Source organism: Balaenoptera musculus, chromosome 15, assembly GCF_009873245.2.
Source record: "Balaenoptera musculus isolate JJ_BM4_2016_0621 chromosome 15, mBalMus1.pri.v3, whole genome shotgun sequence".
Classification (NCBI taxonomy): domain Eukaryota; kingdom Metazoa; phylum Chordata; class Mammalia; order Artiodactyla; family Balaenopteridae; genus Balaenoptera; species Balaenoptera musculus.
Genome location: NC_045799.1, coordinates 66001087 through 66015951, shown reverse-complemented (window position 1 = coordinate 66015951; position 14865 = coordinate 66001087). Strand labels below are relative to the sequence as shown.

The window sequence follows — 14865 nt, the reverse complement described above, 5'->3', positions numbered from 1 at the left end:
TTTGTTCCTGTCAAATCAAAGCAACATAGTGCCTTGGTTGGTCAGTGCTTTCTTTCTCATCAAAATAAATGTACAATTTCTTTTGGCCTTTTTAATATAAGTGAAAGTTAGGGTCCCATTACAAACCTGGGGATTTCTAAGGACCCAGAAACTCCAGGTTAGTGATTGAGTTCTGAAGTGTCTTTCTACCTTAAAGACAGTGATTCTGACTCATTTGGTCTTCTCAACCACCCCATGAGGTAGGTAAAACAGATATAAGACACCCTACTGAATGAAGAGAGAAAAACTAACTTGCCTGATTAGGTGAGTTTGAGTCTTCTGAACCCTTGCTACTTCATTGTCCTGTAATTGCTGAGTGGAGTACCTTCCTGTTTCCAGTGATTAGGTGTGCCCTAGAAAGGGGTGCTCTGGTCATATAGGCAGGGGGCACCTTGGAGTGCATTAGTAAGAAAGTGGGCATGCAATCCATTTCCACTACAGGTACAAGGTCTAAAGCTGCTAGAACAATGACCTGAAATATTGACCAGAAACACAAGGCCCTGAGTTAGAGATATAAGAAATTATCCCTCTGGTCTGGCTGTTTGTTTCCTTCAGGGTAGGAAATCTTGTCCAAACAGTGACAACAAGGTAGAGAGAGGCCATAGATTGATGCAAAATGTATTGGTCTCCCTTATGCCATCCCCTACACCAGAAAGAGAACGGCCCTGTGCTTACAGGACCCCTGGACCTTTATATTTTAAATGATATTATAAGTACGTGTACAAGAAAGTATTTCTTGTCCTTAGTTTATCCCTAGATATTGCTAAGATGTTATGTTGGTCCAATTGTTAATATCGTCAACCCATATTCAGGACTTTTTAGAGGGTCTAGTAGTTAATGGGGATAAAGGAAAAACTCAATTCAGTCTACCTCCTGAGTAGGGAAAATCCAGTTCTTCTCTACTGTGTCTTTTCTGTGTGTCTCCTATATATTTTTTTATTGGAGTATAATTGCTTTACGATGTTGTGTTAGTTTCTGCTGTACAAAAAATTGAATTGCCTGTATGTATACATATATCCCCTCCCTCTTGGACCTCCCTCCCATCGCCCCCATCCCACCCATCTAGGTCATCACAGAGTACTGAGCTGAGCTCCCCATGCTATACTGCAGGTTCCCACTAGCTATCTGTTTTACACATGGTAGTATATTTATGTCAAACCTAATCTCCCAATTCATCCCACCCTGCCCTTCCCCGCCTGTGTCCACATGTCCGTGCTCTACATCTGCATCTCTATTCCTGCCGTGGAAATAGGTGCATCTGTACTATTTTTCTAGATTTCACATACATGCGTTAATATATGATATTTGTCTTTCTCTTTCTGACTTACTTGACTCTGTATGACAGACTCTAAGTCCATTCATATCTCTACAAATGACCCAATTTCATTGCTTTTTATGCCTGAGTAATATTCCATTGTATATATGTACCACATCTTCATTATCCATTTATCTGTCAATGGACATTTAGGTTGCTTCCATGACCTGGCTATTGTAAATAGTGCTGCAATGAACATTGGGGTACATGTGTCTTTCTGAATTATGCTTTTCTCTGGGTATATGCCCAGTAGTGGGATTGCTGGGTCATATGGTAATTCTATTTTTAGTTTTTTAAGGAACCTGCATACTGTTCTCCACAGTGACTTTATCAGTTAACATTCCCACCAACAGTGCAAGAGGGTTCCCTTTTCTCCACACCCTCTCCAGCATTTACTGTTTGTAGATTTTTTGATGATGGCCATTCTAACTGGTGTGAGGTGATACCTCATTGTAGTTTTGATTTGCATTTCTCTAATAATTAGTGATGTTGAGCAGCTTTTCATGTGCCTCTGGGCCATCTGTATGTCTTCTTTGGAGAAATGTCTATTTAGGTCTTCCAACCATTTTTTGATTGGGTTGTTTGTTTTTTTGATATTGAGCTAAATGAACTGTTTGTATATTTTGGAGATTAATCCTTTGACCATTGCTTCAATTGCAAATATTTTCTCCTATTCTAAGGATTGTCTTTTCATCTTGATTATGGTTTCCTTTGCTGAGCAAAAGCTTTTAAGTTTCATTAGGTCCCATTTGTTTATTTTTGTTTTTATTTTCATTACTCTAGGAGGTGGGTCAAAAAAGATCTTGCTGTAATTTATGTCAGAGTGTTCCTCTCATGTTTTCCTCTAAGAGTTTTATAGTGTCCAGTCTTACATTTAGGTCTTTAACCCATTTTGAATTTATTTTTGTGTATGGTATTAGTGAGTGTTCTAATTTCATTCTTTTACATGTAGCTGTCCAGTTTTCCCAGCACCACTTATTGAAGAGGCTGTCTTTTGTCCATTGTATATCCTTGTCTCCTTTGTCATAGATTAGTTGACCATAGGTGTGTGGGTTTATCTCTGGGCTTTCTATTCTTTTGCATTGATCTATATTTCTGTTTTTGTGCCAGTACCATATTGGCTTGATTACTGTAGCTTTGTAGTATAGTCCAAAGTCAGGGAGCCTGATTCCTCCAGCTCTGTTTTTCTTTCTCAAAATTGCTTTGGCTATTTGGGGTCTTTTGTGTTTCCATACAAATTGTAAGATTTTTTGTTCTAATTCTGTGAAAAATGCCATTGGTAATTTGATAAGGATTGCATTGAGTCTGTAGATTGCTTTGGGTAATATAGTCATTTTCACAATATTAATTCTTCCAATCCAAGAACATGGTATATCTCTCCATCTGTTTGTGTCATCTTTGATTTCTTTCATCAGTGTTTTATAGTTTTCGGTGTACAGGTCTTTTGCTTCCTTAAGTAGGTTTATTCCTAGGTATTTTATTCTTTTTGATGCAGTGGTAAATGGGATTGTTTCCTTAATTTCTCTTTCTGATCTTTTGTTGTTAGTGTATAGGAATGCAAGAGATTTCTGTCCATAAATTTTGTATCCTGCAACTTTACCAAATTCATTGATTAGCTTTAATAGTTCTCAGGTGGCATCTTTAGGATTTTCTATGTATAGTATCATGTCATCTGCAAACAGTGACAGTTTTACTTCTTCTTTTCCAATCTGTATTCCTTTTATTTCTTTTTGTTCTCTGGATGCCGTGGCTAAGACTTCCAAAACTATGTTGAATAATAGTGATGAGAGTGGACATCCTTGTCTTGTTCCTTATCTTAGGGGAAATACGTTCAGTTTTTCACCATTGAGAATAACATTTGCTGTGGGTTTGTCGTATATGACCTTCATTATGTTGAGGTAGGTTCCCTCTATGCCCACTTTCTGGAGAGTTTTTATCATAAATCGGTGTTGAATTTTGTCAAAAGCTTTTTCTGCATCTATTGAGATGCTCATATGGTTTTTATTCTTCAATTTGTTAATATGGTGTATCACATTGATTGATTTGCATATATTGAAGAATCCTTGCATTCCTGGAACAATTCCCACTTGATCATGGTGTATGATCCTTTTAATATATTGTTGCATTTGGTTTGCTAGTATTTTGTTGAGGACTTTTGCATCTATATTCATCAGTGATATTGGTCTGTAATTTTCTTTTTTTGTAGTATATTTGTCTGGTTCTGGTATCAGGGTGATGGTGGTCTTGTAAAACAAGTTTGGGTGTGTTCCTTCCTCTGCAATTTTTTTGGAAGAGTTTGAGAAGGATGGGTGTGAGCTCTTCTCTAAATGTTTGATAGAATTCACCTGTGAAGCCATCTGGTCTTGGACTTCTGTTTGTTGGAAGATTTTTAATCACAGTTTCAATTTCATTACTTGTGATTGGTCTGTTCATATTTTCTATTTCTTCCTGGTTCAGTCTTGGAAGGTTGTATCTTTCCAAGAATTTGTCCATTTCTTCCAGGTTGTCCATTTTATTGGCATAGAGTTGCTTGTAGTTGTCTCTTATGATCCTTTGTATTTCTGCATTGTCAGTTGTAATTTCCCCTTTTTCATTTCTAATTTTAATGATTTGAGTCCTCTCCCTTTTTTTATTGATAAGTCTGGCTAAAGATTTATTAATTTTGTTTATGTTCTCAAAGAACCAGCTTTTAGTTTCATTGATCTTTGCTATTGTTTTCTTCATTTCTTTTCATTTATTTCTGCTCTGATCTTTATGATTTCTTTCCTTCTACTAACTTTGGGTTTTCTTTGTTCTTTTTTCTCTAGTTGCTTTAGGTGTAAGTTTAGATTGTTTATTTGAGATGTTTCTTGTTTCTTGAGGTGAGATTGATTTGCTATAAACTTCCTTCTTAGAACTACTTTTGCTGCATCCCATAAGTTTTGGGTCACTGTGTTTTCATTGTCATTTGTTCCTATGTATTATTTATTTCGACTTTGATTTCTTCAATGACCTCTTGGTTATTTAGCAGTGCACTGTTTAGCCTCCATGTGTTTGTGTTTTTTACAGTTTTTTTCCTTTAGTTGATTTCAAATCTGATAGCGTTGTGGTCAGAAAAGATGCTTGATACGATTTCAATTTTCTTAAATTTACCGAGGCTTGATTTGTGACCCAAGATATGATCTACCTTGGAGAATGTTCCGTGTGCACTTGAGAAGAATGTGCATTCTTCTGCTTTTGGGTGGAATGTCCTATAAATATCAATTAAATCTATCTGGTCTATTGTGTCATTTAAAACTTGTTTCCTTATTTATTTTCTGTCTGGATGATCTGTCCCTTGGTGTAAGTGGGGTTTTAAAGTCCCCCACTATATTTGTGTTACTGTCGATTTCGCCTTTTATGGATGTTAGCATTTACCTTATGTATTTAGGTGCTCCTATGTTAGGTGCATAAATATTTATGATTGTTATATCTTCTTGGATTGATCCCTTGATCATTATGTAGTGTCCTTCCTTATCTCTTGTAACAGTCTTCATTTTATCTGATATGACTATTGCTACTCCAGCTTTCTTTTGATTTCCATTTGCATGGAATATCTTTTTTCATCCCCTCACTTTCAGTCTGTATGTGTCCCTAGGTCTGAAGTGGGTCTCTTGTAGACAGCATATATATGGGTCTTGTTTTTGTATACATTCAGCGACCCTCTGTCTTTTGCTTGGAGCATTTAATCCATTTACATTCAAAGTAATTATCGATATGTATGTTCCTATTACCATTTTCTGAATTGTTTTGCATTTGTTTTTGTGGATCTTTTTCTTCTCTTGTGTTTCCCACCTAGAGAAGTTCCTTTAGCATTTGTTGTAAAGCTGGTTTGGTGGTGCTGAATTCTCTTAACTTTTTCCTGTCTGTTAAACTTCTGATTTCTCTGTCAAATCTAAATGAGATCCTTGTGGATTGGTGTAATCTTTGTTGTAGGTTTTTCCCTTTCATCACTTTAAATATACCCTGCCACTCCCTTCTGGCCTGCAGAGTTTCAGCTGAAAAATCAGCTGATAACCTTATGGGGATTCCCTTGTATGCTATTTTTTGCTTTTTCCTTGCTGCTTTTAATATTTTTTCCTTGAATTTATTTTTTGTTAGTTTGATTAATATGTCTTGCTATGTTTCTCCTAGGGTTTATCCTGTATGGGACTCTTTGCACTTCCTGGACTTGGGTGGCTATTTCCCTTCGCATGTTAGGGAACTTTTCGACTATAATCTCTTCAAATATTTTTTCAGACGGTTTCTCTTTCTCTTCTGCTTCTGGGACCCCTTTAATTTGAATGTTGGTGCGTTATTAAATGTTGTCCCAAAGGTCTCTGAGACTGTCCTCAATTCTTTTCATTCTTTTTTCTTAATTCTGCTCCTTGGCAGTTATTTCCACCATTCTACCTTCAAGCTCACTTATCCATTCTTCTGCCTCAGTTATTCTGCTATTGATTCCCTCTAGAGTATTTTTTTTTTTTTTTTTTTTTTTTTTTTTGGCTGTGTTGGGTCTTCATTTCTGTGCGAGGGCTTTCTCCGGTTGCGGCAAGCGGGGGCCACTCTTCATCGCGGTGCGCGGGACTCTCACTGTCACGGCCTCTCTTGTTGCGGAGCACAGGCTCCAGACGCGCAGGCTCAGTAGTTGTGGCTCACGGGCTTAGTTGCTCCGCGGCATGTGGGATCTTCCCAGACCAGGGCACGAACCCGTGTCCCCTGCATTGGCAGGCAGATTCTCAACCACTGTGCCACCAGGGAAGCCCTAGAGTATTTTTAATTTCAATTATTGTGTTGTTCATCACTGTTTGTTTGTTCTTTAGTTCTTCTAGGTCTTTGTTAAACATTTCTTGTATTTTCTCAATCCGTGCTTCCATTCTATTTCCAAAATTTTGGATTATCTTTACTATCATTACTCTGAATTCTTTTTCAGGTAGGTTGCTTATTTCCGCTTCATTTTTTTGGACTTTTAGGTTTTTACCTTGCTCCTTCATCTGTAAGATATTTTTTTTGTCATCTCATGTTTTTTCAATGTGTGGGTCTGTGTTCCTGTCTTACTAGTTGTTTGGCCTGAGACGTCCAGCACTGGAGTTTCCAGATAGTTGGGTGGAGCCGGGTCTTGGTGCCGAGATGAGGACCTCTGGGAGACCTCACTCTGATGAATATTCCCTGGGGTCTGAGGTTCTCTATCAGTCGAGCAGTTTGGACTTGGCACTCCCACCACAGGAGCTCAGGCCCGACCCTCGGCCTGGGAGCCAAGACCCTGCAAGCTGTGTGGCACAGGAAAAAAGAAAAAACAAGGAAGAACAATAACAAAGAATAAAAAAGAAAATAAAGTTAGAAAAATTTAAAAATCTATTAGAAAAAATAAAAATATAAATGAAACAACAAGAAGGTAAAACAGGGTTCAAGGTGGCAGAGTAGAAGGATGTGCGCTCACTCCCTCTTGTGAGAGCACCAGAATCACAACTCACTGCTGAACAATCATCAACAGGAAGACTCTGGGACTCACCAAAAAAGATACCCCACATCCAAAGACAAAGCAGAAGCTGCCATGAGATGGCAGGAGGTGCGCAATCACAATAAAATCAAATCCTATAACCGCTGGGTGGGTGACTCACAAACTAGAGAACAGTTATACGACAGAAGTCCACCCACTGGAGTGAAGGTTCTGAGCCCAGCATCAGGCTACCCAACCTGAGGGTCCAGCAATGGGAGGAGGAATTCCCAAGAATCAGATGTTGAAGGCTAGTGGGATTTGATTGCAGGACTTTGACAGGATTGGGGGAAACAGAGACTCCACTCTTCGAGGGCACACACAAAGTAGTGTGTGCATCAAGACCCAGGGGGAAGGAGCAGTGACCCCATAGGAGATTGAACCAGACCTACCTGCTAGTGTTGGAGGGTCTTCTGCAGAGGCGGGGGGTGGCTATGGCTCACCACAGGGACAAGGACACTGGCAGCAGAAGTTCTGGGAAGTACTCCTTAGTGTGAGCCCTCCTGGAGTCCGCCATTAACCCCACCAAGAGCCTGTAGGCTCCAGTGCTGGTTGCCTCAGACCAAACAACCAACAAGGAGGAAACTCAGCCCCACCCATCAGCAGACAAGCCAATTAAAGTTTTACTGAGCTCTGCCCACCAGAGCAACACCCAGCTCTACCCACCACCAGTCCCTCCCGTCAGGAAGCTTGCAGAAGCCTCTTAGATAGCCTCATCTACCAGAGGGCAGACAGCAGAAGCAAGAAGAACTACAGTCCTGCAGCCTGTGGAACGAAAACCACATTCACAGAAAGATAGACAAAGTGAAAAGGCAGAGGACTTTTTACCAGATGAAGGAACAAGATAAAACCCGAGAAAAACAACTAAATGAAGTGGAGATAGACAGGCAACCTTCCAGAAAAAGAATTCAGAATAATGATAGTGAAGATGATCCAGGACCTTGGAAAAAGAATGGAGGCAAAGATCGAGTAGATGCAAGACCTGTTTAACAAAGACCTAGAAGAATTAAAGAACAAACACCTAGAAGAATTAAAGAAGAAACAAACAGAGATGAGCCATATAATAACTGAAATGAAAAATACAGTAGAAGGAATCAATAGCAGAATAACTGAGGCAGAAGAACGGATACGTGACCTGGAAGACAGAATGGTGGAATTCACTGCTGTGGAACAAAATAAAGAAAAAGGAATGAAAAGCAATGAAAACAGCCTAAGAGACCTCTGGGACAACATTAAATGCACCCACATTCACATTATAGGGGTCCCAGAAGGAGAAGAGAGAGAGAAAGGACCTGAGAAAATATTTGAAGAGATTATGGTCGAAAAGTTCCTTAACGTGGGAAAGGAAATAGCCACTCAAGTCCAGGAAGCACAGAGAGTCCCAAGAGGGATAAACCCAAGGAGACACACGCTGAGACACATAGTAATCAAGTTGACAAAAATTAAAGACAAAGAAAAATTATTAAAAGCAACAAGGGAAAAATGACAAATAATATACAAGAGAACTCCCATAAGGTTAACATCTGATTTCTTAGCAGAAACTCTAAAGCCAGAAGGCAGTGGCACAATATATTTAAAGTGATGAAAGGGAAGAACATACAACCAAGATTACTCTACCCGGTAAGGATCTCATCCAGATTTAACAGAGAAATCAAAAGCTTTATAGACAAGCAAAAGCTAAGAGAATTCAGCACCACCAAACCAGCTCTACAACAAATGCTAAAGGAACTTCTCTAAGTGGGAAACACAAGAGAAGAGAATGACCTACAAAAACAAACCCAAAACAATTCAGAAAATGGTAATAGGAACATACATATCGATAATTACCTTAAATGTGAGTGGATTAAATGCTCCAACCAAAAGACAGAGGCTCGCTGAATGTATACAAAAACAAGAGCCATATATATGCTGTCTACAAGAGACCCACTTCAGACCTAGGGACTCATACAGACTGAAAGTGAGGGGATGGAAAAAGATATTCCATGCAAAGGGAAATCAAAAGAAAGCTGGAGTAACAATACTCATATCAGATAAAATAGACTTTAAAATAAAGACTATTACAAGAGACAAGGAAGGATACTACATAATGATCAAGGGATCAATCCAAGAAGAAGATATAACAATCATATTTGCACCCAACATAGGAGCACCTCAATACATAAGGCAAATGCTAACAGCTATAAAAGAGGAAACTGACAGTGACACAGTAATAGTGGGGGATTTTAACACCTCACTTACACCAATGGACAGATCATCCAGACAGAAAATTAATAAGGAAACACAAGCTTTAAATGACACAATAGACCAGATAGATTTAATTGATATTTATAGGACATTCCATCTGGAAACAGCAGACTACACTTTCTTCTCAAGTGCACACAGAACATTCTCCAGGATAGATCACATCTTGGGTCACAAATCAAGCCTCGGTAAATTTAAGAAAATTGAAATCATATCAAGCATCTTTTCCGACTACAATGCTGTGAGATTAGAAATGAATTACAGGGCAAAAAACATTAAAAACACAAACACATGGAGGCTAAACAATATGTTACTAAATAACCAAGCGATCACTGAAGAAATCAAGGGGGAAATCAAAAAATACCTAGAAACAAATGACAATGAAAACACGACGACTCACAACTTATAGGATGCAGCAAAAGCAGTTCAGAGGAAACCATAAAGATCAGAGCAGAAATAAATGAAAGAGAAACAAAGAAAACAATAGCAAAGATCAGTAAAACTAAAAGCTGGTTCTTTGAGAAGATAAACAAAATTGATAAACCACTAGCCAGACTCATCAAGAAAAAAAGGGAGAAGACTCAAATCAATAGAATTAGAAATGAAAAAGGAGAAGTAACAACTTGACACTGCAGAAATACAAAGGATCATGAGAGATTACTACAAGCAATTATATGCCAATAAAATGGACACCTTGGAAGAAATGGAAAAATTCTTAGAAAAACACAACCTTCCGAGACTGAACCAGGAAGAAATAGAAAATATGGGATTGACATATATACACTAATATGTATAAAATAGATAACTAATAAGAATTTGCTGTGTTAAATAAATAAAATAAAATTCAACAACAACAAAAAAATTTAGGTGGAATTGGTAGAAAATGGAGTGGGCAGAATTAGAAATAACATTTCTTATATATAACCTTCTGTGTTTTTAATAGAATGTAAGATTTTTACCCTAAGGATGGTATTGTTGACAGTGGCATGTTGAAAGCCACATTTTATATTGTTCCAATATTTAAATGGAAATCTGAACTGACTTTTATGTGAATTTATTCCTGAAAATCCATGCTAAAGGACATTGGAGTGTGGATCATCAAAAAGTTTCTAGCTTTTGTAAATAAAGTTGTAATGAACAATTGTAAAAAAAAAAAAAAGCAAGGTAAAACAACCACAACAGCAAAACAAAACAAAACAAAAAACTGGAAAAGGCCTTGGCTGTGTAGAGGTGGGGGACCTTAGGTCCAGCTGGGGCTTAGGCGGGGGCAGGGCCTAGGCTCAGGACCAGAGCAGAGGTAAAAGGCAGGGGGTGGGGGGGGTAGTGCCTAGGCTCAGTGCAGCCAGAGGAGGCCTTGGAGTGCTGAGGATCAGGCCTCGGACCTCAGCAGGCCCCCTGGGGCCAGAGTGGGCAGGGGAAATACTGGCCCGTTTCCTTCTGATCCTCCTATCCCCCGAGTGTCTCTCTCCCTTCCTGCTGGCTGATCTCACCTTGGATGGGCCCCTCCCAAGTGAGTGTGGGAACCCCTCCCCTCCCCCAGCTTCCCATTAGGGGCACTGACCCTGTCTATGCTCTACTTTTCCTCCCCCCTCCCTTCCTCCCACGCCCCCAGGGCCCACATAGCAGGAAGGGGCCTCAGAGGGCAGAGGATCGGGCCCTGGACCTCAGCAGGCTCCCCGGGCCCAAGTGGGCAGGGGAAATGCTGGCTGTGTTCCCTTCTGATCCTCTGATACCCAGAGGGTCTCTCCCCATCCGCACTGATCCCCTCGCTGTGGGTGTGTCCCTCCAGGCATGGGAGCCCCTCCCCTCCCCCAGCCACCCCTCAGGGGTGCCTGTCCTGACCAGCCTCCACTTCTCCTTCCCCCTCCCTCCCCCCCACGTCCTACCCAGTCGCTTGTGGGTTCCTCCTGTCCCCTTAGGTGTCCAAGGTCCCCCACCAGCACCTGGTAGGTGCCCTAGTGGTGAGGACACATGAACTCCGTGTCCTCCTACTCTGCCATCTTGACTCCCCCCCGCCTTTACTTTCATATAGAACACTTCATTCTTGTCACTGTTGATCACCAAATGTGTGGAGGATTTTCTCCACACCACGCAATTCTGTAATACCAGCTAGGTGCCCTACAATTCAACTTAATTCTGACACTGTCTACCCAGAGATAGCATCAGCTTGCACAGGTTAAGGGCTCAGTCCTATAAAAATGCCCCCCCCATTACTTCAGACGCCAGTCACAAGTCCAGGTTGTCACCTTGCCTCTGATCAACCAGCTATAGATTGAAGGTTCCAATGACCCCCTTCTTGGGTTTGATTAATTTGCTCCAAGCTTCTAATCATGGCTCAGTGTTTCCAGTGACCCACTCCTCATCCAGGAGCCATCTAGGAGCCCACCCTGAGTCACCTCACTAGAAGAAAAGATACTCTTATTATCCATGAAATTACAGAGGTTTCATGGGCTCTGTGCTAGGAACCAGGGGCAGAGACCAATATATATTTTTCCTTTATTTCGCAGTGGGTCTGCTACCACTCTTCTGGGCCCTTGCAAGAAGCTAATAGGTTAGCCACATGATATTTACTCTATGCTTTCTCATACAAAAGGGAAGAAGAATGGATCCTTATCAGAGGGAGTCTATCACACTGAGAGCATCTACCTATATTAGACCAGGCTACATGCTGCAACAAGGAGAACCAAGATGTCATGATTGAAAATAATAGTTTATTCTTGCTCGGGATAGCTCCAGATTGGCGGGGAGACATATTGTGTGCATTCAGAGACTCAAGGAGATGGTGACTTTACATCTTTAACATATAGCCTTCAAGGTCATTCTAAGTGTTGATATCCTAGACTGTTGGCAGGAAGAAAGAGCATGGAGGAATATGCAAGGACAGTTTCATGTGCTGTACCTGAAAGTGATACTTATCACTGCTTCCTACTTCCCACTGACTGGAACTCAATCACATGACCATACCTACTATGGACTGAATTGTGTCTCCCCCAGATTCATATGTTGAAGCCTGTCTTAGTCCATTCAGGCTGCTATAACCGACTACCATTGGCTGAGTAGCTTATAAACAATAGAAATCTATTTCTAACAGTTCTGGTGGCTGGGAAGTCCAAAATCAAGGCTCTAGCAGATTTGTTGTTTGTTGAGAGCCTGCTTCCTTGTTCACAGACCACCATCTTCTCATTGTATCCTCACATGGAAGAATGGGTGAGGAGTCTCTGGGGTCTCTTTTATAAAAACACTAATCCCATTCATGAGAGCATAGCCCTCATGACCTAATTATCTCCCAAAGGCCACCTCAAAATAACTGTTACAGGCTTGAGGACACAGGGGGGAAGGGGAAGCTGGGACAAAGTGAGAGAGTAGCATTGACATATATACACTACCAAATGTAAAATGGATGGCTAGTGGGAAGCTGTTGCATAGCACAGGGAGATCAGCTCGATGCTTTGTGACGACCTAAAGGGGTGAGACAGGGAGGGTGAGAGAGAGGCTCAAGACGGAGGGGATATGGGGATATATGTATACATGTAGCTGATTCACTTTGTTGTTGTACAGCAGAAACTAACACAACATTGTAAAGCAATTATACTCCAATAAAGATAAAAAATTTAAAAAAATACTGTTACATTAGGGATTAAGTTTCAACATACAAATTTTGGGAATACACAAACATTCAGTCTATAGCAAAGCACTAATGCCCTATGTGACTGTATTTGGAGACAGGGCCTATAAGGAGATAATAAGACTAAAGAAGGTAAAAGGATGAGGCCCTAATCCATTAGGGTCGGTGCCCTTACAAGAAGAGAAACAGACAGAGCTCCTTTCCTCTCCACCATGTGAGGACACAGCGAAAAGGCGGCTATCTGCAAGTCAGGAAGAGAGCCTTCACTAGGGACTAAATAGGTCAGTACCTTGACCTTGGATTTCCCAGCCTCTAGAACTATGAGAAAATACATTTTTGTTGTTTAAACCACCCAGTCTGTAATGTTTTGTTATGGTAGTCCAAACTGACTGGTAAAATACTCAAGTAAAAATACAGAGGAGGCTGGGAAATATAATCCAGCTCTGAGTCCAAAAGTGGAGAATACTATGAATTCATGTAGCACAATAGATAAGTTTTCTGTATAGCAAGTTTCTGAATTGTATAAAAATTCATTTCTAAAATCCCAGCATCATCTGTAAAGATGTTTTAATCATTTTCTCATCAGTTTGATACAATTAGCTCAATTGTGGAGGGGTCTCCACACATTAAGAAGGAATATCAAGGACTGAAAACATTGAGAGGAGTGGTTTTTATCTATCTATAGTGTATGGCCATCAACATGTAATGATCAATTAATAATAACAAAAACTATTATAGCTATTATTGCTAACATTTCTTGAGGGCTGCTAGGCATGGATGTACTGCAAATAATTTGTTCCTAATTGTAGTTAAAATGCTGAAGACTGTCATTCATTAGCTTTTGTATAAATTAGAGCATATTCAAATTATCCCTATAATAACATATTTTTTCACAGTCTTGTGTTTTAGGATAAGTGGGCAGTTAGATCTAGTGGTCCCAGTAGTTGAATGTAAATTTCTCTGTGCCACCAGGAATTACCTGCAGCACATGAGGATAAACTTGCTGGTGTACTGTTAAGAGGAGTGATTACAAATTAATTTAGTGTTCTACTTCAACATAAAATTGAGGAGTTGCTGCTGTTGGTAGTGGTGATATTCGTTATTGTTTTGGTCTAAATCTGTATTTTACCCGTGGTATATCTGTTAAGAGTATAAGCTTTGGAATGAATTAAACTAGTTCAAATCCTGGCTCTGACATCTACACATTATGTTGCTTTGGATAAAGTTACTCAGCCTCCCTTTCTTCCATTATAAAATGTTGATAATAATAGTTCCTAACTCTTGGAATTTTCGTGAAGATTAAATGAGTTAGTGTTCATTCAGTGATTAGAATGGGGCATGGCACATAGTAAAGGGCCTAGTACATGTCATATATTATTATCATTTCTACTGTTATTATTTCTAAAATATGGTATGTATGTGAATATCATCCATCAAGAATTTTCAGGTAGAGAAAAGTTGGAAAACATTGTTCTAGTCTCCAAATAGGAACCATGTTTGTTTAGTATAGTGGGTCTTATAAGAAAGCTATTTTTAGATAATGATGATGGCTGTTTCTTTCCCTGTAGCATCTGTAATCAGTACAGCATGGTTGCAGACAAAGTCAGTGAGATTCCTGTCAACACTGGGGAGCTAGTATTCCTCATTCAATTCTTAAAGAAATCCAGCGATGTCACCGTGTTCAAACTGAGGCGGCAACTTAGAGATGCAGCTGAACGGCTAGAGTTCCTGATGGACTATGCAGACTTGCCCCGTAAGTCCAATGTCATGTGTGTACATGCAACTGTATGTGTATATTTATATTTTTAGGGATAAGGAGCCAGGGGAAGGAGAGTTAGCAATTCTACCACTAAATATCAGTATCGGGAGAGCTACTTTTCAAGTGTGTCCATATAGTAGAGGCACTAATTCCACACTCTTATCCACCGGAATTTGAATCAAAGAGAATCTTACTGTTAGACAAAAAGAAGAAATATCTAGGAACTTGACTTGTTCTTAGATGCCTGTCTTTGCATCTTGTGCCTGGTGTTTCTGGAAAAGTCACTTTCAAGTGCAGAGTCCTTTTATAAGTGGGTAGGTTGCATTCGTCTATAATCTAAATACAATCCCACCTTTGAGGAGGCCAGGACACTTTCCTTCATGCTCCTGCAT

The 14865-nt window shown here is 39.9% G+C and overlaps 1 protein-coding gene across 1 annotated transcript in view; it reads left to right on the top strand.

Moving 5' to 3' along the window:
* Nucleotides 1-14865, top strand: part of DNAH3 (dynein axonemal heavy chain 3) — a 211811-nt gene that overhangs the window by 33966 nt on the left and 162980 nt on the right. The window contains 1 exon segment of the mRNA XM_036824136.1: nucleotides 14283-14467. Coding sequence (XP_036680031.1) covers nucleotides 14283-14467 — 185 coding nt within the window.